Here is a 23,913-nt window from a genome sequence, read left to right on the forward strand (position 1 = left end):
TGAAGGAAGGTCTTGTAAAGAACAAACATACTTGTTTTGCAGGGACTAACCTTGAGCTGCTCTGTTTTTATACAGCCTGTTTAAACAAGATTTATAGTCTCACCATTTGTAGGTAACTATAATTTGACAATACCGTGTGTTTGAAGTTAAGTGCACTGAAGCTATACATTTCAAAAACTTCTAATAATTAGGAAAAGTCTGCAGGTGGAAATACATTGTCTAAAACAGGTAAGTTGGTCAGAGTGAGTAATTAAACCTTTGCATGCCTAATACGATTTTAAAAAACAGTTTCAAGGGTTGTACATCAAAAGTGACACATGTGTCTATCAGTCCAAACTCTTCTCAAATTTAGAATCCACAGATCTTTTGCACAACTGTGATATTCAATAAATTGGTATATGTTTGGATTGTCCTTCTGACTTTGCAACCTATTCGCCCCCTTTCCTTGATGAAGTTTGCTTTTGTACTAAACTTTTTATTGAATAAACGAATATACTTCCTATTCCTTAGAAAAGAAAAAGTGAAGAAAAAATGTCGCAATAACATAAAATACAACTCTCCATCCTTTTTTAAAACACTCCTTTTCATACTAGATTGCATGTATTTGAAATGCTTGGCTGAAGTCTCTGTTATATTAGATAAATCACGTTATAAAAAACCACTGAACTAACAGTCCCCTATACATTTGTTCAGTGACTTGAACTGAGCGCAGGTTTTGAGGAAGCAGTTGTCCATTATTGCACTTCCTGAATCAATACTGTTTTGAAGGAGTCACTAAGTTAATTTATGCTTTTAGTCCCATAGAGCTTGTTCCGTCTGGCAGCTGCGGAGAAGGTCAACGGAGGTAAAGCTGTGTTTCTTAAGATGTAGTAGTTCTGAAAAATCCCAGGTCACTCTAATTACTACCAGTCCAAGCTAAGTATAATGGCAGCCTGCCTTGTGCTTCAGAGAGCCTGATAGTGCGGTGTGCCGTGGGAAAATGAAACACGCTCTCCAGTTTGTGTACTCGGAGGGCTGAAGTGGCAGTCACCTGGGATGTAGTTGGATTTACCTTTGAATTAAATCCTCTGAAGTAAAACAGCTTAACTGCCTTTCGTTAATAATTACACCTGCTATGTAAATTAATCACCAAATGGGTCTGCTGATGCATGTCAGATAACGTGGGGTTTTTCTTACCAAAAGGAGTCCGAGACTGCTACAGGTCTGAGCAAAGGAGCTGCCTGCCGCACGTGGGTTGAGTTTTGGTCTTCCTCTTGGAGTGACATTTGTGTTCTCGCCCAAACCAAAACAACAGATTGGGATTGCAGCTGATGAAGACTTCACTTTTGGTTATACACACCGATCTCCATACCTGGGACTTGTCGTGCCCACATGGTCTAATCAGTCGCGGTGATGAGAACATTTTCCTAATGACCAGCCTACAGTTTTGTTTGCTTAATAAATCCCTATTTGTCTTAGAGTCCCACAACCTTCATAAATTGTTCATTTTATAACAGATGAGTTTCTGACCCTGCCTCCCCCTGAGTTTATGCACGTATTTGTGAAAGTGCGAGTGTGTATGAAAACGTTAAGCAAAATATGCTAGACATTTTCTTTGCTTTGAAGGGAAATGTTTTCAGCCAGCCATGTGGGAATGCTTCAGTATTTCATTAAAAAAAAGTGTGTAAGATCTGAAATAATGAAGATTAATGCATGCTGACAGTTTCTGGGTTAAGCTTCTCTTCTGAGGAGGTTTGTTCCTTGTGACTCCAGAATAAATTGTGAAATAAGGTAAATAGTCAAAAATAAACCTGTAAAATATACACTCCATTATTATTTAAGCAGAGCTCCAGTTTAGTGCAACAGGATAGCACTTGCTTATACTAAAACAAATTTGAAACAAGTGGAAAAGGGTTCATGTTGAAACCTAGCTTAGATATGTGAATCTTGTGAGATTTCCTTTGCGTCAAATCTGAGAAGCCAAGGCCATATGAACCCAATAAAGGTACATTAACTATTTTTTTTACAATGTATATTAACTATTTTTTAAACTTTATGTTCACTCTTCTAAGGGAATTACATGCCCTTAAATGTAAGCCCTGGTTACTTCTGTTTGTTCTGTCTCAGAGAACATTAAGGAGAACAGCCCTAATGAGTTAAGATGAGAAACTTTCACTCCCTGCGAAAACAAGATAGGTGGTCTCTATGGTAACTTCCTAAAAGAGTGTGTCATATTGTTTTAAGCCACGATAGTTATTCCAAACTCAAGCAGAAGTACAACAGGTGATTGTAGCCTAAGAGAAACTTTCATTACTACACTGAAGAAAGTTGCAAGCTGGTGACGTGTTTCTAGTTGAGACACCGGTTTGAATCACAGTTACCAAATAGACAAGAATATGGATCCGTGTTGCTGAATATCGACCTGGTCATGATATTACTGGCCAGATGGGACTCTCATCTTCCTTCCCATGGTAAGAAGCCAGGGAAATAAATTTAGCCAGGATTGCTCATTTTAGAGGGAAATGTCATGATTTCCACAGAATGAGAAATCCATGGAAGCAACTTGCAGAAAAAAAATTCATCAGATCTGTATCACCATCCCATTATTTCAAATACTTTCTCCAAAGGAAGCTCCAGTATTTTTAGGTGAACTATTCACACTCATACACCTCTGAAAATATATATGCAGTTAAGAATTATGATTAGAAGGGGAAATAATAATTTGAATTTTAAAAAGTTTTTCCCGAGTTTCCTACTATTAATGATGCAGAACTTACACCGATAGAAATCAAGCATGAGAAGACCCTAGCTTTTGAGTGCTTTTGATCATGTGTAGGCTATTTCTTTTATTTTTTTCAAATAATGAGTATAATTTTATGAGCCGCATTTCACATATCTTGTAAAGAACAAAATACTGCCTCGATTAGAGACTTGAACTACAAAAAGGCTAAGGTGTTCAGCATTCATTGCCTTCCTTCAGGCTGTGAGGATAAGGCATAGCCTCTCTCCTGATGGTAATTGTTTGCTGCATTTATCACATTCATTTTCTCACTCTCTCAGAATATGGCTGCAGAAGGATGGAAGAAAAGGAATGGCTTCAATAAGAGGGACTGAGTAAGCTTTATCCTCAAATATCATATGGCATTCTACAAACCTGTAAGAGTCATCTTCTTCTGAATAAATAGTGTCAGCTGTCTGCATAATATTTGACTGGCAAATGTTAGACTTTATGAATTTAAAACTGCATCACTGAAAGTAAATGGAAGATCTGAATTAGATTCACATTTAATTTTTGATTAATACATTTGAATGATGCATCAGTTCTAGGCAATATTCTCAGAAAAAAATATAGTTATGGTGATACCTAGTAATTCCACTTCCTCACTTCCCACTTACTTGGATTAAGATCAATAAACACTTTTTAGGGACCACAATATATTAAAGCAATTCAGTACCTACTGAATATGAGACAGCACACAAGTCCTGTGCAAGTTAATGGAAACTGAACAGAAAACAAAACAGGACAAAACAAAATACTGTATCAACAGATGAGCACAGAGCTGAAGTCACTGCAGAGGATGATGGAAAAAACCTGTTTGTCTTTGAGGGACTCCTAGGTCTGACAAACATCCTGAGCCAAATAATGCACAAGCAGAGAAAGGCTGAATATTGTTGTCTTTGATTGTGAAGTCCAGGCATAGCAGACACTTACAAATGTGCAAAATACACGTTTGGCTACATTGCAGAATCAGATGAGTTTTAGATGATGAATTGCACTCTTGACTGGGGTATGCATATGAGAGCAAGGCAGGTACCACGGTGCAGCAGAGGAATAACTCATGGGTCCTTCTTCCTCATCTGATGGGCTGGATCCTGCTTACAGCTTCACTGACACCGGGAGACTTATTTTGCACTAAGTCCTGATGGTTTTCCTTTGGGGCTCCGCAGTGTCATGAGGGTGCTCCACTTGCAGCCCTCCGCAGACCTTTCAGTGAGAAGGGGGAGTCAGCTACCTCAAGGGCAGATTTCCCTCTTCCCTCTGCCACAGCTATTGGGGAGGGATAGGATGGGGTTCATGAGGGTGTTTCCATCCTCACTGCTGGCTGCCAGGTCAGTCGCACACCTACACGTGCTGTGCTGCATGGTGTGGTGGCAACAACAGGGCTGTGCCACAGGGGAAAGGCACCTTCAAAGGTGTAGGGCCATGGAAAGAAAACCTACGAAGTTTCTGCTCAGTAACTGCTTTCTCTAAGCACAGCTTGTGGCAAGTCCTCTTTGGTGTGCAAACAAATCTGGTGTTTTTCTTTGTGTCTTTTGTTCTCACCTTTTATTTAGTGCCTGGCTTTTAAGTATTCACAGAGCAAAACAAAATAGTGCTTCTCTAGGTAAATAAGCAAAGTAACATGGAACATATTAGCATGTGCTGATTTTTCATTATACTGAAAATTAACTCTTTGGTCTTTGTGGTTCATTGTCAGCCGCAAGGAATAATTAACATCGGACAAAGAATGAATGCCATTATAAGGAGCAGTACAGCTGAGATTTCTTGTCTCATTTGCAATTATGCCTGAAGGTAACAGGATCACATAGCAGGCTGAGATCCTGCATAATCAGTTAAGAGACTTTCGTATAATAGGAATAGAAAAAGGTTATGGTGAAGACATAGGCAAAGATGCCAGTCATGCAGCTGCTTCTGCTTCTGCGTATTACAGTCTGTGTAGCAGTCCCATTCAAATCTTGCACCTACCCATGATTAAAGGTGATCACACGTGCACACACATGTGCGGTGCTGTGTTGCCCTTACTACACCTGAGGAGAGCACAGAGAAAAGGCACCTCTTACAGCTTTGTTCCTCCTGCTTGTGCTAATATATCTCAAATTCTGGCTTGCATTTTCAGGCACTGCTTTTCTCTTCCTCCTCCCCCCACCTCTACCCCTTAACTTCAATTTAATAAAGGCTGAGGATTAGTATTCATGGGTATGAGCTTTCCTGTTCTTAAAGTAACTAATTCCACTGCATGCAATCAGATTGCCTCAAGATGAAAGCAGATGAAGAAGCAGCCCCTGTGAAATAGTTAAGATGTGTATTAAGACAACATTGACATTTGAAATCATTTTACCCAGAATTGTGTCATATGAAATAGTCTTTCAACCAGGTTGGTTATAAAATTAATTTTAACTTAATTAATTTAATTAAGGGTAACTCAACTGTTCAGAGCTAGACCACGCTTAGAAGATATCTTAGAGACTAGAAGACCTTAAGAGTTACAGATGTGCTGCGGGGGGTAAGTTCAGATGAAGATCTACCCTTTTGCCCTCCAGTCCCTCTATAATGAATATTCAGTCCCAATAAATTGGATACAAAATTATAAAAACAAATTCTATACTGCATAGACTCGGAGCACCATTTTTGAATGGGAGGTGCTGACTCTATGCTGTTTCTGGCAGTATGCTCATAGTTCATAGAACCTCATGGTTTGAATAGCTGCATGCAGGGGCCAGGCCAAATCCTCCCTCTCCTCTCCCTCCACCTTTATTTCAGTTTCTGCATGCTCCAGACTGGGGAGAGAAGGGCAAGCCAACACCATGGGAAGGGTCAGGGACTCAGAAGCAAAGTGGGAGCTGGAGTCACCTTCAATAGGACTTTACCAGCATTACTTACGTGGTCCAAAAAACTGCGCTAAGGGTCTCACTGATGAGAGCTCAATTACTGCTGTGCAGCCAGGGAAGTGTAGTTGAAACCTTGCCCTTTTCCAGTGCTGACAAGCAAGGACAAGGATCTGTGTAAGATCCACCGGGATCGGGGCCTGGTCCCATCAACATTTTTACCGTAGAGCTAAAGGGAAGGACCCTTATTTGGGGGGGATAATGAATGGAAAAAGGGTTTTTCATCAAAGTGCCCTTCCCCAGCACAGCCGAAGGTATAAATTTCCTGGTTTAAAGTCATGTTACACTGGCCAGGAAGAACCAGACCAGGCTGTCTTGAGACAGTAACTGAATGCTAATGAGCCTTTGCCTGTTCTTCAATCAAAACATTGCTTTGCTGCATTTCAGGAGATGATCTGGGCTGCAAAAGTGTCAATACATTCGGTTGATTCACTGTGACAGTGGAATACAACCAAAAGGGTCACCAGTATATAAAGAGGGCTCAAAATAAGGAAAAAAGGCAGCTATGACAGTTCTCAGTAATTTACTAACAAACTGTGTACCAATGGAGATTTTTCACAAGACAGTGCAAGACGATTTCACAATGACTCATGAGAGATATCAGGTAAAAACTAAGCAGTGTTCATTTCAGACCTGGTAATACTGAGCTGTTGCCTGGGTGCCTGAAAGGAGCATGGCACCCGTCGGGAAGCACATTACCAGTCATACTGGAACACTATTGGCACATCTCACTCTCCTTCAACTTAAACAAGTCCTTACTTCTGTGAAGAGGTTGCTTGAATTCAGCGTGTTGGCTCCTATGACTATGTACTGGGCTGTTGGCATCAAGGATTTCTCAAGCAGACCTTCTGTTTGGTATGATAAGGATAGTAGACCAGTACCGTACATCTCGTCGTGGATTTTTAGCAGTCCCTTATCTGACTTTGGGAACATATTAGTTCATTCAGGCAGTCTAAATGCATTGCACACATGGATCTGAATAGAATGTAACCCATTGGAGAAGAAATTAACCACAAATGCATTTTTTGCAGGCCATAGGAATGCTTGTGGTAGAGGCTAGGGAAAAGATTGCTAAATGTTTAAAAATATCCAAACCGTTTTAGTTGAAGTGCAGTCTTTTATACCACGAAGGGATTAACTGGGACATGTTTACCAAGGCATTCCTGTTACCCACTCTGTGTTTACAGGTGTAAACTGTGCATGCCATTCAGTCAGCTCAGCAGTTGCACTGGGACTGGACAAATTTTTCTTCACCACATCACACCTAGCTCCTGGGCTGCTCTGGTTTGGAAGTCTGGTTTTAGACTCCCAGAAATATTTGGGGAATGTGACCGTTACAGTTAAACGTGCTTTTAGTGAAAAGCCATTTGTGAATAGATGGTCTCATTCCCACAGCTAAACAACACTTTCTGTTACAACTCAGAAACTGGAAAGAAATGGAAAGGTGGAGCAACCAATGCAAGTGGTGAGTGACGTGCTATATATGTATATTATATAAATATTTGGTCAGATTCTTCTGGAAGCCCCTTTGACTCCTATCTGGAAATCGAGTATCTTTGTGAACAAGAAAACCTTCTTACTTGTTCTGGTCACCAGTCAGTGATGGCTTTTTAAATAAAATACTTGCAAATCACTCAGTAAAGGGAAAAATGGCTTTAAAACAAAGAAGCGCTTCTGACTTTCAGGTAATGTTGCCTGTTCCCATGTGAAGAAAACTCAATTTCTGTATAAGCCTCTAAGCCAAGATAGTTAAACAAACCAGGAACGTAAATAAAATACCCACAAACAAATGCTGCCCTCCCCATCCCCACTTACTTCTCTTAAATGGAAGAAAATTATGTCAGCATACATAAGATGAACAGCTAGATTAGGTTGATGAGCTTAATTAGCATCCTTGAAATGCTAGTTCTAAAATGTTAAAGAGTAAGCAAATTAGAAAAAAAGACTAATCACACTGCTGAATATACAGGTCTGGAGCTACAACTGTTATACACTGACATCTACAAATCAGGTATGTATCTGGTTTGCAGGCACCTGTCTGTGGGAGCTTACTGAGGCTTTAACCATCAGGAAGACACTCCAATTTCAGCGATATGCATGCTCAGCTTTAGCTTGACAAGGAGAGAGGATGAGGCCTTGACGGAGGTGCTCCCACTGCCTTGACCTAAGGCTTTGCCCTGACTGGCACTACATCATTGACAGACCTGTACCGAGATGCTTGGATGCCTTATGCCACTGCAGGTGACTGCCTTGGGAAGCATGGAGTGGCTGCAGGGATGGGTTGTGCCAACGTTGTAGGCTTGGCCACTATGCTAGAAGAAATTGCAGCTCTTCAACAGTGCAGCAGAGGACCTTCCATCCTCTTGACATGGTAGTTTCCAGCATGACTTTTGCAAAATTTCACACTGTACTTGTTGAAATGGAGGTTGTTTATTTTCCTTTGCAACCTCTGAAAGAAGGAGCAGAGGGGTCAGCTTTAAAAAAAAAGATGAATTTTGGAGAAACACCAAGGACAGTGCACTGCAAGTTCAGTATGGTTCATATACACTAACTGCCTTTCTATATAATCTTGTTCATCTGGTCCCAGGCAGCCTTCCTAATCCAAAGTCCCTGTCCTCCTCTTTATCCTCTCCCAGATTATTTCCTCATTCTAGTTTAATCTCATCAGTCTGCAATTTTCCTTTCTCTTTGGTAGTTTTTATTCTCTCTATGTTCAAAGCAGAGGACTTCGTCCCCCACAGAGGCTGGGTCTCAGTGGCAGCATTTGTGAAACAGCTCTCATCTTTAGTTCATAGATAAGTGCATTTTTCAGCCTTGGGAGTATAGACCTGGTGCTGTTCATTTATTTCCTGTATGAGTGGTGCAAGAACAGGCATCTTGAAATACTGTAAGAGAAAAAGGTACTGTGCAGATGTGTACGCTTGGGAAACATGGGGTTGATTTTCATGGGGCACATCCCTGTGATGATGGCTACTCAATGCCAAATTGAACTTAAAGTAGAAAGTAGCACATCATATTTCAGTTTGGGGATTTTTAAAGTTCAGGAAAAATTTTACAGACCCAGATGTAGAGAACTTACTATGGCAGTGCCACTAGTCCTGCTTCTCACTTCATTTAGACAGAAAAAGTTGTACTGGGTGTGTTTACTGACCAGTCAGCCTCACCTCTGTGCCTGGTAAGATCATAGAACAGATCCTCCTGGAAGATATGTCAAAACATATGGAAGACAGGGAGGTGATTAGAGACAGCCAACATGGCTTCACCAACGGCAAATCATGCCTGGACTAATCTAGTGGCCTTCTATGATGGAGTGACTGCATCAGTGAACAAAGGAAGAGCTATGGATATTACTCACCTGGACTTCTGTAAGGCCTTTGATAGAGTCCCCCACAACATTCTTTCCACTAAAGAAGAAATGGATTTGATGGATCGACTGTTAGATGGATAAGGAATTGCCTGGATGGCCATGTCCAAAGACTTTCAGTCAAGGGCTCAATGTCCAGGTGGAAACCAGTAACAAGTGGTGTCCCTCAAGGGTCCATACTGGGACCTATTGAGTATCTTCATCAATGACATCAATGACACAGACAGTGGGATTGAGTGCATCCTCAGCAAGTTTGCAGATGACACCAAGCTGAGTGGTGCAGTGGACATGCTTGAGGGAAGGGATGCCATCCATCGGGACCTTGACAGGCTGGAAGAGTGGGCCAATGTGAACCTCATGAAGTTCAACAAGGCCAAGTGCAAGGTCCTGCACCTGGGTCAGGGCAATCCCCAATACCAGTACAGACTGGGCGATGAAAGGATTGAGAGCAGCCCTGCAGAGAAGGATTGGGGATACTGGTGGGTGACATGAGCCGTTAACGTGTGCTTGCAGCACAGAAAGCCAATTGTATCCTGGGCTGCATCACGAGAAGCATGGCCAGCAGGTCCAGGGAGGTGATTCTGCTCCTCTACTCTGTTCATGTGAGACCTGTGTGCAGTACTGCACACAGCTCTGGGGTCGCCAGCACAGGAAAGACATGTTCGACCTGTTAGAGTGGATCGTCCTCCACAGGAGGGCTATGAGAATAGTCAGAGGGCTAGAGCACCTCTCCTGTGAAGAAAGGCTGAGAGAGTTGGGGTTCTTCAGCCTGGAGAAGAGAAGGCTCCAGGGAGACCTTATTGTGGCCTTTCAACATATAAAGGGGGCTTATAAGAGAGATGGAGAGAGACATTTTACCAGGGCCTGTAGTGACATGACAAGAGGCAATGGTTTTAAACTGAAAGAGGGTAGTTTTAGATTGGACATAAGGAAGAAATTTTTTACGATGCGGGTGGTGAGACACTGGAACGGGTTACCCAGAGAAGCTATGGATGCCCCACCACTGGCAGTGTTCAAGGCCAGGTTGGATGGGGCTTTGAGCAACCTGGTCTAGTGGAAGGTGTCCCTGCCCATGACAGGGGGATTGGACTAGATGATCCTTAAAGGTTCCTTCCAACCCAAACCATTCTATGACTCTGATTCTGTGTGTACATAACAGGAAATTACTCCCCAAATTATACAACATCCACAAATCCTGGAAACAGAAACAGGACATCTGACAGGTACGGTTTCCATACAACAAATCCTAATTTCTCCAGTCTGTTCTGCAAGAAATGGAAGAAAATAGTAAGTGAAGGGGTAATATACTCAAACCATCACTGATCTTACCAACATCAAAAGGTTCACTGGAAATGGAATTAACTCTTAGGCTCACTAATGAGTCTCCTGATGCACACTGGATTTATTTGTGCAGTTCTATAAATATTAGAGAGCTACAGGTATTGCAACAACATGGAAAGTGTAATCACCCTTCTGCTTCCTCTTTGCTCTCTCTATTCCCATCCTATTTAAAGCAAAGTGGATGACACTGGCCTGTAGAAAATGCACTTTTTAATCTATATATATGTGTGTATATATATACACACACATATATATAAAAATAAAATGTATACACCATATTCACATAAGCAATGCATGGTTTAATTGCTTATTCAAAATTTCTCCATCGGTGCCTCCTCTAATGAAGCTGTGAACCTGATATAGTAACATAAGTCACATTTAGTAAAGGAATTTCTCCAAGTCAAAAATAGTAAAGGCAACACTGTTCAAGAGAAAAATACGACAGATGTAAAAAGTGAGGAAAGAAGACTCAAACAAAATATTTTTCTGTACAACTCAATGTGCATAGTTCTAGACCCCAGATACGATTTATGTTTTGCATTTAAAGTTGTGGTGGGTTGACCCCAAACATCATCTAAGCCCCACAGCAGCTGCTAGGTCACTCTCTTCCACCAGGGGGACAGGGTAGAGAATAGGAAGACCAAAAGTAAGAAAGCTCTGACATAAAAACAGTTTAATGAGTGAAGGAAAGAGGCAGGAAAAAAACCCAAAGCCACCAAGTCTTGCAAAGGCAATCAGTGATGACTCCCACAACTAGACTGCTGCCCAGACAGTCTTCAAGCAATGGCTACGTTCCCCTAAAGCCCCTTCCAGCAGTGAAGAAAGGTAAATCCATCCCAGCCAGACCCATTGAAATCCATAGTGTCTACATCATATCGTCTGACACTTTCATAAGAACATGCTGTATCACTTTTTAAGGGGCCTTTGACTCTGCTTCAATGGATTGCATATATATTTTATGCCCAACAGTCTGTGTACTTAATTGTATTTATTGTGGTCAAGGCAATACAATACATTTCTCTACAGCTCCTACTAACCTCTTGCAGCGTCCCAGAAAATCACTGTCTTTCAAGATGTTCATTTAGTCTGCTTTTGATTTTCCAGTCTGATGCAAATGTTTAGTGACCTTTCCTACCATCTTTTGAGGGCTGATATCCTTCATCTAGTCATGTGGCCATCAGAAATGTGCCTACTGACCTATCATCTGATGCGCAACCTCAGACAACCACAATGCATTAGCTTGTAAACCAGCAAGAAAGCAGCATCAGAAACATTACCATGATGAACAGACTGTGCTCTGACTATTCTCTCCATTCTCTGTGCCCTGCCTGTATTTCACTAGGTTATTTGTGCTTCCCATACATTCCCATACATGTGGAGCCTACTTCTAAATTGATATATACTATATCAAAACGCAACTGGTATTGTTACTAACATATACTGGTAAAATATATTTTGCTGCACTCTTAGAAAGTTACATTGTGAGACCAAGACATTGTTTCCATGTTCTTATGTTCAGAGGCATTTAAATACATGCATTTACAGCTCCCCAAATGCTGATACTGATATGTATAATTGAAAGATAATTTGCGATAAATGCAGTTATAAAGCTATGCAACAGACTTATACAAGTCTGCCTTTTATGTTTTATATTCTCAACCTAAAGCAGTCTTTCACATCCTAAAGTATATTTCTCTATTAAGAAAATTATGAAAATTTAAAAAAACAAAATAAAAATGTGGTATCAGTAAAATTATCTTCCATTTTGTCCTATTTTATTTTATAAGGCTAAGTGATCACAGGTGACTTAGTGATCTCTAAGTGAACAGATTAAACTCCTGCTGTTTGAATCTAAGGTACAAAGTATGTGTCATTGTATTTACCACAGAAGTATCAGAGGCTATATATTTCATAATGATGTAGACTGTTGATATGCATGTTAATCCCTTGAGCTTATTAGCAACAGGTACGCAAGGATGGACATTGATAAATAGTTGCTATTCTGAAGAGAATTACTCGTTATTTTCTCTCATTGTCTTCATTAGAGTTCCTGGGGATCTACATTATGAAAAATGAGAGGGAAAATCACTTTTCATTTCTTCAGGAACAGGCCCCGTCTTTCATGAAAGAGTTGCAATTTATAATTAAAAGTGAGAAAGATTCAAGATGTGTATTTTCAGAAATTTATGATTGAAGTGCTAATATTCAGCCATCGTTCATCAAAAGTAATCCTCTTTTTGTGTGCATCATTATATTCTCATTTTTATGACCAGTAGATATGTCATCAGAAAAAATTGCAACATCAATTCTGTGACTTCTCTGTTGAAAGAATATATGCTGTTAGTGTTCAGACTGCACGTTTGGCAGACAAGGTACCTGTTGTCAGTGCATACTCGTGGATGGTTTTTATCTCCAAAAGACAATTTTTGGTGAAAGGACACAAGCTGAAATGGGTTTGAAACAAAAGCATGTATATCTATGAACTTATTCTGGACCAGTAAGGAGTAAACCATGGAAGCTCCATCTCTCATAGCTACACAAAACTTGAAAATTTTTTAAAAATCTCAATGTTTAAAATCGGGAGTGAATGGCTTTTCCATGCGCTACTTTTAACCTCTAGCCTTCTTCAGAAATTGAAATGATGCAGTTAACTAAACTCAGAAATTTTGGGAAGTGGGCTGTACAGCAATGAAGTGAAGATAGGTGAGGGTGCGAGCAAGCACCGGCCCTGCTTTGGCATCTCCGCTGGAAGCATCATAGTGGGTCTGCGCTGCAGCCGCTGTTTATCTTTTCGGAAATTAATTTGCCTATGCAGGAGGGGAGAAGAGAGGATAAGGATTGATAAATATCCCACGAAATTTGACTTAAAGGAAATGAAATTGTCAGTTTACATTTCTGGTGCTCACTCAGAGAGCAGTAAGATAGAAAAATATTTTTAGACTCATTCAAGCCTTTGCTTTTTTATCTGAAAGAACAAAGGGAACACATTGAAAGGAGTGCAGCACCACGGTTGATTTTGCCAGAAACAAACTTACCTACCGCAAAGACCCCGCGATTGAATCCAGGGAAATGCCACATCATATCTCTGCTCTGCATTTGCTGCCAGTGAGGCTGAGATAAGTTGCATCTCCTTCAAGGTATTGCAATATAAGTGCTTCAAAAACGACCTCATTTTTCAAAAGTTTTATTGTTAAGTTTGAAGACTAGACAAGGTCATACTGGTTTTACATCGTTCTACATGATTTAAGTATATACAAAACCATTTTAATATTACACAGCTTGAAAGGTTGCAAAGGTCATTGTGTCCGAGATACTTCTGTACTTACTGACACATCAGAAGCCAGCACTGAATATTATAGTTCATATTTGTCGTATAGCAAAGATACACTCATTTAGTATCCTTAGTCTTCAAAACTGACACTAATTTGTATGCAGCCATTCCAAAAGAGAAAGTCAACCTTAAAACCAGAGCCAGCTAACGCGATAAGCCCTTAACAGAACACAGATAAAACAGAGCCTTGTGCCGGTGCTTTATTTCCCAGGCTATAAACGTAGCACATTACAGAGCTACAGAAAGGTGAAGTCTGCCTACAAATACTCAACTGGTTCAGGGTGAAATTTAATTAGGAGAACATTTTCAGTCTTGTTCAATGCCATTGTTACAATTAATAGAGAAGCCAAGGATCATTTCAGAGTGTTTCTCCATGCCCTCTTAAAGGGACATATCCTGCACTTATTTCTGGATTTGGGATGCCAGTTGTGAATCGCTGGGAGAGTACAGTCATGTTAATTTATAACTTGTGCCTTATGTCAAAGGTGTTCACCAAGACAAGAAAATAAAACTAAAAGGAAAAATTTTAATTCTAGACGATAATCTGATTCTCATCTGTTTCATTAAATCTGAAGTATTCCACAGAAATCAAGAGTTATTTCAGACTTATACTGCTGACACTGGGAGCAGAATTTGGTACTATGGCTGCACAATGCCATTTAAAGAAAGGTTCTTGGTAGCTAAGGAATAATTTCATTAGAAAAAGCCCCAGTATGTTGTCTGAAATTGTATGATTCTTTTATGATTCTTTTATATGATTCTTATATGGTTCTTTTATAAATTATCACAGAGTGTTATCACAATGGCTATGGAGCTTTCTTTGCAGGTTGTGAAGACTGCTGGCAGATGAAAGCTGGCACGGGACATAAGGATGAAAATACTGAGCTCTAAATTAATACACAATAAAATTACTATGTTAGGTATCATGACAATGCTATTTTTATATGCAGGTGAATGGATAACAATTAAATTACTAGACCAAGAAAGACTATTTCAAAAGCAAAATTGTAGTTGCAAAACATTAATAACATGAAAAAAATGACTTAAGAACACAGAACAAATATTTCAAAGGAACAATAAAACAAGTTGGTAAATTAGGGAACCTAATTTTCAGAAATGGCCTTCCATTCTTTGGGTACAGTTGACTAGTGAAATAGCTACATGCTATTCTTCATATCTGTAATTAAATTCAGGGTCAATTGCTCTCCCACAACATGAAAATGTTTTTGGACGTCTTTAAATATTGTGTGCCCTAAAGAGATAAATATGACTTCTTTTTTTTTTTTTTTTTTTGTGGAGCCTAAAGTGCAAAACATGGCCAACAGGTGATTTAGGAATACATTTGTTCTCCATCATTCAGAATTTTTTTGCTCTTTAGAAGTACCATCATGATTGACTTTCTCTTTAAAATCGCTCACTATGCTTGAAGACCACTCCATATATACATCATTAAAAATGCTGTTAACACAGTTACAGACAAGACAGTAACAGTCTAGTGGCTTTTGTTATGCAGCACAAAGTAAAAAATAAAGAACAAACTTAGCAGTGTTGCACAGGACCTCAACATTTCTTACACATACTTTTACCTTTACAAGACTCTTCTTTAGAAGTCTTTAAATGTCTAAGCCTTATAAAATAAATACTTGTATAAATACAGTTTAAGGATTAAGTCATTTTATAGAGGCAGGGTGTTCTGTTTGTTAAAATGTGACAGTTTAAGTGACACTATCAGAAAACCGCCACCAATATATCCCCAATTCTTGTATGTAAAATTCCTGGCTGCTATTCTAGAGTCTTTCACAGTTCAATGGATAATATATTTTGTCTGTGGTGGAGAATGTGTGATTAAATGCAGGGTTTTGAAATCCAAACCATTTTGTTTCCAAAGTAAACTTTGCCCTTTGCAGACTGTGGGCCAACTAGCTGTTTGCCTGGGAAGCAGCACCCAGGTTGATACTTCAGCATTTCGGTGAGAATGTAACGGTGACAAAAAATAACTTCAGTGACATTTGCTAAAACATGCAGCTGTATATCTATTTATCTATCTTTCTCCACATCAGCCTGTTATGAAATTAAAAGGGTGGCAGTAATCCCAAACGCTGTTACTTCAGGTAACAGATGAAAGGTCCCCTCACTCCTTGTCCCAGGATTTTTTTAGACTTCGGTGCTACAATAACATAGTCGTAGAGTACCAAAGAAACTCGGAATGCGTTAAAAAGGTTGGTGTTGTTATCTCCATCATCAGGGGAAACTGAGGCATGGGGGGAGAATTTCCCCCCTACTGCTCCACTTTTCCTCCTAAAACACACTTTTTAAACTGGGGTCCTCGCTGGCTATCGTGCTGTTAAAACAACATAGCGTGTATGAAGCATTTCTGTAGATGAGGCATGATAAAAATCAGCTTCCTCTTGGCTCACTGGCGTATGTCTGAAAAGACATAGTTGGGAGTGGAGGGTCCCAAGGGCCCAGCTTTGATGAACTCCTATGACACCTCTTGCCTTCATGCCTGGGAGGAAGGCTGTGACTGCCAACCATAAGAAGAGCCTACGAGAGTTTCCTGCCAGTAAGGGAGTCATTCGTCCTCTGTGTCTTTTAGCACGTGATTCCTCCAGCCCACATTTACCTCCTCAGAGAAATTAAGATGGTTTCTGAAAGAAGTAATTGGGCAGGCAGCTCTGTCTAGGGTTGTGTGCTCACCCCTGGGCAAGTCACAAAATGGGCTCAGGATTTCTGATGCGCTGTGTGCCTTTACCTATGTGGGTACTCGAGATGAGATACCGCAAGTACCCTGGTGTCTTATCTCAGCCTCCTTGAAAAAGCGCATCTCAAGCAGAATTAGTAAACTTTGGCAAATTCATTAACTTCATAATATACCGATAGCAGATTTTGTTCCATATGCAAACAGGTCACCTCTTTCAAGGAGAATAACATTAGTGGTGATACTAAACAGAAAAGATGGAGGTCATGTCTATAGCATGCAAAATAGAGACAGAAAATGGGGTTAGTTAGGAAAACCCTTTAGGTGCATGGACTCTGCTGTTCAGATGGAAGTGATGAAAGGTAGCTTGTAATATCACAGGTACTGTGTTTTACAGTACCACAGAGTATCTTCCAAAATATATGTCATAAATACTGACAGTGTTTGATAGGCACAATTACTATAATGCAGTCATCCCCAAGTAAACTTATTGCTAAAAGCTGCAGTATCACTTTTTGCAAGTAAGATGACATTATGATTTATGGAGAACTTGTCAGCCCAATGTTTCTAAAGCTGCAAATGAGCTTTGTCATGCTATTTCTCTTCCCTTGTAAAAAGGATGCTGCTGTTTTTCCCTAACACGTTTCAACTAGTGTGAACAACTCAAAGGAAAACTAGAAAGATAATTCCACAGCAGAAGGGACAACACTAACAGATTTCAAGGACAAAATTGGATTGGATCATTTAAAGGGCAGGCTTAGACCTCCTTGCAAAAGACAGTTAGCGGCCTACCATAAAATGAGCACTTGTTCATGAAAAACCCACTCAGCATCCTACAGGCTTTGCACAGTTTCTTCTACGGAGGGACTTTTAGCTACACCGAGAGCTGCGATGCCTAACAGAGATCCACCTCAGTCCTCCGCCGTGCAGCCCAGCAGCTCCGACCGCAGGGTGATCCTGCCGTACCACGACCACGGGAGGATGCGGACATGCCGGGCGTAGATCGGAGGGTCGATGACGTTCTTACGGTGCGTGTCATTGTCAAAATTTCCCTGGAACACCTGAAGGGCAAGTAATGAGAAGATTTATGTGGCCTAAGGAACAGCTGTGGTACACCCTGGATGTCCCCTGGTCTCCATGCTGAATTTTGATCATCTAGGCACCCAACTGATGCTGCAAAGAGCACCTGCCTTTGCGAAGACCTGGGGATTTCATTGCATGCCAGGGACCTTGGAGCTGGGTATGAGCGTGGCACGCTCAGCCCTGGTGCAGATTTAGCCTTTGATTCAATCTGCTGTTCTGCCAACACCCAGGGCCCCGCTCTAAAAGTTACATAAAAATCATTAACATTTAAAAAATTAAATGTCTTTTTACTTGGCATTTGTATCATGTCAAATTAATCCCAGGAGATCCTGTTATTGTTTGCAACAAAATAACATTAATAATTAAAGTTAAGAAGAATTTTTATTTTATCACTTATGAATGCAGCTTAGATGCAAGTATATAAACCCTTGTAAAGTTAGTGATTATCAAGGATACTATCTTCTTTTGTCAAAAAAAAGTCAACATATGAATTAAGGGCATCGGTTTGTGATCAAATTAGAAAATCCGAGCACGGTGCAGTGCATGTTATGATGTTATTTCCCCTAGTATGGGTTAACCAATACATAACTGAGTTCCCAAACTTCTGTCTGCGTTAAAACAATGCTGGATTTTTCCCCTGGCAGCCACTATTCAAATTCAAAGGCCAGTGCAGCACTTTTTGGCAAAATGATCAGATTATTCTCTTGGGATATTTTCAGTTTTTATGGGAAATGTTCATTCTCTTCAAATGTCAGCCAATTCACTTTTCATTTGTAAAAACTGTATTTGATGGCTTTTCAACTTGAAATGAATGAGTTTCATTTGCATCATGCAGAGGAGGAATATGGTCCTCCTGAAGAGGGCTTATATGACTGAATTAGTGCAGAATGACAAGTTTCCTGGAAGTTCTCAAGACGAATGTCAGAGGTTGAATTCAGAAGAGGCTGATCTACTATTTTAGCCCTTAAGCTGGTTCTTTCGTGACATGTTTACAAAGCACTATATGAAAATCTTAACTTTCTGGTCTCCATGCTTCATATTTTCTTTGAATTTCGAAAGCTTCTCTCAAGTGCTATCAATTTGGCATCTCGAACAAAACGTGTATCCTCCACATGTGATGCTCTTTCACAAGTGATAAATTTGCCTTCTCATCTGGCATCTCACTAACACAGAGATGGGTACATTAAAGCACCTAGGAGTTAAGATAGACGGAAAAAATTGCAGACAGACTGAGCACAGAAACAACAGTGCTGTGAGTCTAAGAAAACAGTGTATTTACCACAGAAAAAAATTGTTTGTTGCCCAAGTACAGTGTTGATTACATAAATGAGCTGGAGCTTGGGCTAACAAGATTGGCCTCAATTTGAGTTTCATTTCTGGCAATAAAGCATACAATAAAAGGCAGTAAGCTTATTATTAAAGTTACAGAGTGGCACCCCCCAATGTACAATATGCAGCTAGGAAAGCATAAAAGTAAATTTTTTTCATTTGATTTCTTGCACATGCATGCAATATATCTGTTGATTTTTTTTTACCAAGCCACATGATAAGCAATCCAGAACTGCAGACAATTCTTGCTGCAGAGCTACTGGAAAATTCTTTTACTCTCTATTTTATTTTCCCTATGGAAGATGTATTTCAGAGACAACATTTAAATGAAGGCTTAGAACAAAAAACATTGTTGTTTACCAGAAGAACCCATCTACAGGCCCAGTATTCGTATCCGCATATAGCTACGCAAAATAAATAAAAGTATGTGATGCAAACCAAGCAACAAATACAGCTGAACAAGGTAGGATTATGTCATTTACTTAGAGCAGGAAACAAGAATTAAATTTTATTTCTAATTTGTACATGATTTCATTAGCATTTGAAATCAAACTCATCTGTTTCAGAGGTTAATTTATGCAAATCTGAAATTTACCTTCCCTCAAAATTCAAGATCCAGTTTCAAGAAATTAATTAAATGTGCTAGATCAGAAAAAGGATTTTAGGGAAATAAATTTATCAGAAGGTGAAGGAACCTTTGTCAGCGTCCACAAATGTGACCTGCATGGAATATAATATTCTAAGAGCAAGTTTACTGGATTTTTTTGCTGTGGACCCATGGCAGATTTTTATGGAAAAAATATATTCTTTGTCACTCTTCATTTTACTTCAGCCTAAGTTCATGAATGGAGTCAAGAAACTTGGAAAGAGCAGGGAGGACAAAGGACAAGAAGTGGACATCTGACTTAGCAGTAGAAAAAAACTATTTCTGTAGCCAAATGTAATTTTTCTTTAATTACTTGTTGCTTATGCCCAACAGTCAATACTAAATGAACCACCTAAGCAATTAAAAGCTCTTGAAGAGCTGGTAGCCTTGTACCATAAATGTTCACTCCTCACATTTCTTTCTGAGAAGTTTGTTTCCATATACAACACCTCTGAAGACTATAAGGATTTAGTAGCATTCAAGAAGCTGATGTTGGAGTTATAATACATAGTTTTTCAGATGAAAAAAAAAAGTCCAATGACAATAAATCCCAAGCTGATTAGTGGTCAAGGAATAAAGAGCAGAGTGACAGTTATTAACGTGTCAGTGCATAAAGCCAGCGCATATCTTCATTTTGAGTTCTAGGTGGATGCAGATCTGGTCCTGCCTTATCTCAAACAGCAAATATACAGAGTGAAGTGGCAAGATGGCCACAAGCACAGAAGAATGTCCTTTTGCAAATTATTAAATGGACTAAGTCTCTTCAGCCTGAAGGGAGATATGATAGATGTCTATAAAATCATAAGCGGCATGGAGAAAATCAATAGCAGGCAATATTGCCCTGTCCCCTTACCAGAGACAAGGGGACAAGGAATGATAGCAGGTTTGTCCTGAGCCACCTAAAGGTCACAGTTCCCTGTACAACACATAATTAAACGGTGGCACAGTTTCCACAGCCCTTAACTACTGTTAAAGATCAGATAAACTGTTAGGGGCAAAATCAGCAGGGGCTTTTAAAAATACAGATAGAAGACAGCCAGAGGCTGGGAAGATACACTAGGGAAGAATAACAGCCCTATGTTTTTTATTTCTCTAGTCATCTGCTAAGGATGCTCCCTCACTTGGACAGAGCTTCAGCCTCACCCAGCCCACTGGCTCCCACTTACAAGATGCCTGTGTTGGTAAAAGCTGACCGAAGCTCCTGCGTTTTGACAATTTTGTTGTAGAATGTTAAAGATTTTACAGTGGATATATCTATTTATGTCAGTCTGCATGCTTAAAAGGTATAACTTGCTACAACATTTACTCAGCAGCTTCAGCAAGTTTACACATACACACCCCACACACATATGTGTAGCTCCTCTGTAGCTTAGTCTCTTACAGCTGCTATTAAAATAAAAAAAGTAGAAAATGCATGCTGTTGTACTTTTAAGTATGATAACTTATTTTATGATCAGTTCATGCAAAACAGAACAAAAACCTGGAAAATACGTATTCTCTGCAAAAAAGATTTCTGAAATATTAACAAGTCTTGTTTATAATTGTGTCCAACAAGCAATTTGGATGTCTTGCCTTCAAACATTCACGAAGATTTTTCAATAGAACTAACTGTTTTATGGCATAAGCAGCAAATCCAAATAATGACAATGTAAATTGATTCGTATTTTAAAAAGAAAACTATTGTATGTTTTTTGACAGAATAATTTAGGAGAAATACCTGAGGAAGAATAGCTTGGGAAAAGTGGAATTTATTACAAGTGATGTTTGCTTTGCTCCAAATGTATAGCTGGAAACCAGGTTTTAGGGCACATCCATTAACAGGTGGCTGCAGTGGGAAAGATTGTTTGTGGTGCTGTGTCAATGGATGTGCGAGGAGGATGAAAACTCTCTCCACAGAGAATCTTTCTGGACTGCATGTCTTGCAGAAACTTAAATTGCATGAAAAGTCTGCATCGGCCATAGCATTATTGGTTCCTGATATTTATGATAATGGCTGAGAGTTGAGACTTTAATATTCAAGCCTCAGATGTTGAAGTCACTATGTTATCTGCTGTACCTTAACCATATTTTTTATTCCGAGCAGAATATTTTAAACATGTTATTTCATGGAGCAGTTAATCCTGCTTATATAACAGGCAGATTATTTTAAAAGAATAGCTAGACCTAGCTTCAGTTTGAAGTTTGCTTCAGTGCAGAACATCTCAGTGTAAAGACAAATAACGGGGGCACTGTTCATTTAAAATCTAAAAAGGACCTGCATTAAAAGTAATTTTTGACAGCTATATTCCTTTATTTTGGAAACATTTTATTTCTTTACTACTATCCACTGAAGAAGATTTGTTTAAGCAAGAAAGGAAATTTGCAGATTTACTTGCTTTGAAGTTTTTTGGTCTTGGTGGAGTAACTCTTTTCACCGTGAAGAGTTACAAGTGAACAACACCAGGTAAAAGCTGGTGAAAGATGTCTTGATTTCTCACCAGAAATAGAGCTGCTGTTTATAGCCATACTTGATCCCGTGGAAGATGCCTTCCACTATAAAAGACTAGGCAGGGGTTTTTTTAATATACAAATATACATATGTAAACACATATCTGTGTGTGTGTGTGCACATGTGTTTTTGGAGTCATTAAGAGGAGAAAAAAGACATTCTTTCTCTTCAGTTGGTATACATAAAATCTCTGCGGGTGGGTGTAAATTTTCCACTCCTGATCTTAGCCATCCTCCTTTCTTCTTCACCAAGCACTTTTCTTGGGACTGGCTGAAGAGTCAGGAGTTGGTTGGCATGCCATGTATAGCTATGCAAAAGGGTCCAGTGCCAGGAGAAGGCCTGTTTTTTCCTTCTCCGTGATACATGAATAAGAATATGTATTACATGACCTTTATTATTTCTTCAAGTTCAGAATAGGTATCAGGCAGATAAAACTTAAACTTGCAAAATATACTATCACATTCTTGTTATTTTTCCCACTTGATCTATCTACTGATGCTACTAAAATGGGAATTTACTCCACTGTACATAGTTTGTAAGTGCTTTATGATAGAAGGTTCGAAGCCAAGCAAAAAGATAAATATTTTGAAGAAAAACTTCCCTCCAGAAATGCTTATACAAATTCAAGGTAGAGACTGTTAATATGAGCATGTTGTCTTCCTTCAGCTCTTAATGTGGTACGAGGGAGAGAGATATGTGTGCTGGATGCACAACCTAGAATGAGTATAGTGAGATCTTCATATGATACAAATCATGTTAACTCAGCTGAAAGTAACAGAAGTCACTCATAATTTAAACCAGTGCAGAAAAAAATTAAAATATTACTGCTAGATTAGAAATATTATTTTAAATAATAGTATTAAATAATAATAATTTAAATAATATTAGTAAAAAATGTTCTTCAACTGTGCCAAGTATGTAGATTATATGTAGGAATTGAATCTATCAGTGTAAACCAGGTGTTATAATAATTAAACACCACACAGAAAAAACCATTAGCAAATCTAGCAAAAAGATTTTTAACCTGATATGATCTAACTTTTCATTTATAAGTAGGTTCCTGTCTTCCGTTGCTATGGCAATTAACTAGACATGCAAAGCATATAACTTATAACTAGTTCATCATTTTGTGCACAAATCCAGTGGCCATTTGCATACTGGACATTGTCTACCTGCAGCTAATTACACTGCTGATGGCTAATAATGACTGACAGTGCTGCAGACTGCTGGACTCCTTTAGGCTACTTTCAAATGTTCTCATCTTATTTTAAAAAACAGCCTCTGAAATGCCATTTGACATTGCAGCTGGCCTTGAGTTATCTACAGCAGGCTGTGCAATTTATAAATCACATGTGGAATGTGATTTAAAAAAAAAAAGGTCAAATTTGGTTTGGATGTCCTTAGCTTTGGAGGCATAGTGAGCTACTGACCTCTAGTTGAGAAAAACAAGATAGCTATTAGCTTTGGTCCTTTTTCTAAAATATATTTTCTTCCTATTTGCCAACCTGCAATGTAATTTATTTTGCTTCTTGAAGACAACAGGAAAAGCTTTCATATTTTCCAGGTAACTCATTCAAACTATTTGAAATGAATGAGAAAGGCTTCATTTTTTAAAGACATGCTTTTTTTCTGCCAGTACCTTTTCATCTGCATTCATAGAAGTTCAGCACAGATGTGAACCCAAATGTCTGGCTGTTAAAATAGCAGAAGCCAAACAGGAGCTACAGGAGCCACTGTTCTTGGAACAGCTTTTCCATTTGAAGAGGTGCAAAGAAGAAAACCGAACACCATATTTCCTTCTGTTTGAAACAACTAACTTGTTGCAGATTGATCAAAGACGCATTGTGCACATAGTGCACTTGTGAATACAAGATACCAATATCTTTTTCCTTTGTAAAATAACTTCACAAATGATGAAGAGGCAGAGGTGAATAGCTTCAGGAATTCACTGAGGTCTGTTGATACATTAGGACTCATCCTATAAACT

At 39.3% G+C, this 23,913-nt stretch overlaps 1 protein-coding gene across 2 annotated transcripts in view; it reads right to left on the reverse strand.

The window, feature by feature from the left end:
• Positions 1-13,560: 13,560 nt before the first annotated feature.
• Positions 13,561-23,913, reverse strand: part of EDIL3 (EGF like repeats and discoidin domains 3) — a 260,857-nt gene continuing 250,504 nt past the window's right edge. For both annotated transcript variants that reach the window (XM_072860707.1, XM_072860706.1), the window contains one exon: positions 13,561-17,441. In XM_072860707.1, coding sequence (XP_072716808.1) covers positions 17,292-17,441 — 150 coding nt within the window. In that variant the 3' untranslated portion in view covers positions 13,561-17,291. The remainder of the gene's footprint in view (positions 17,442-23,913) is intronic.

The sequence above is a fragment of the Ciconia boyciana genome, chromosome 4 (assembly GCF_034638445.1).
Source record: "Ciconia boyciana chromosome 4, ASM3463844v1, whole genome shotgun sequence".
Lineage (NCBI taxonomy): Eukaryota > Metazoa > Chordata > Aves > Ciconiiformes > Ciconiidae > Ciconia > Ciconia boyciana.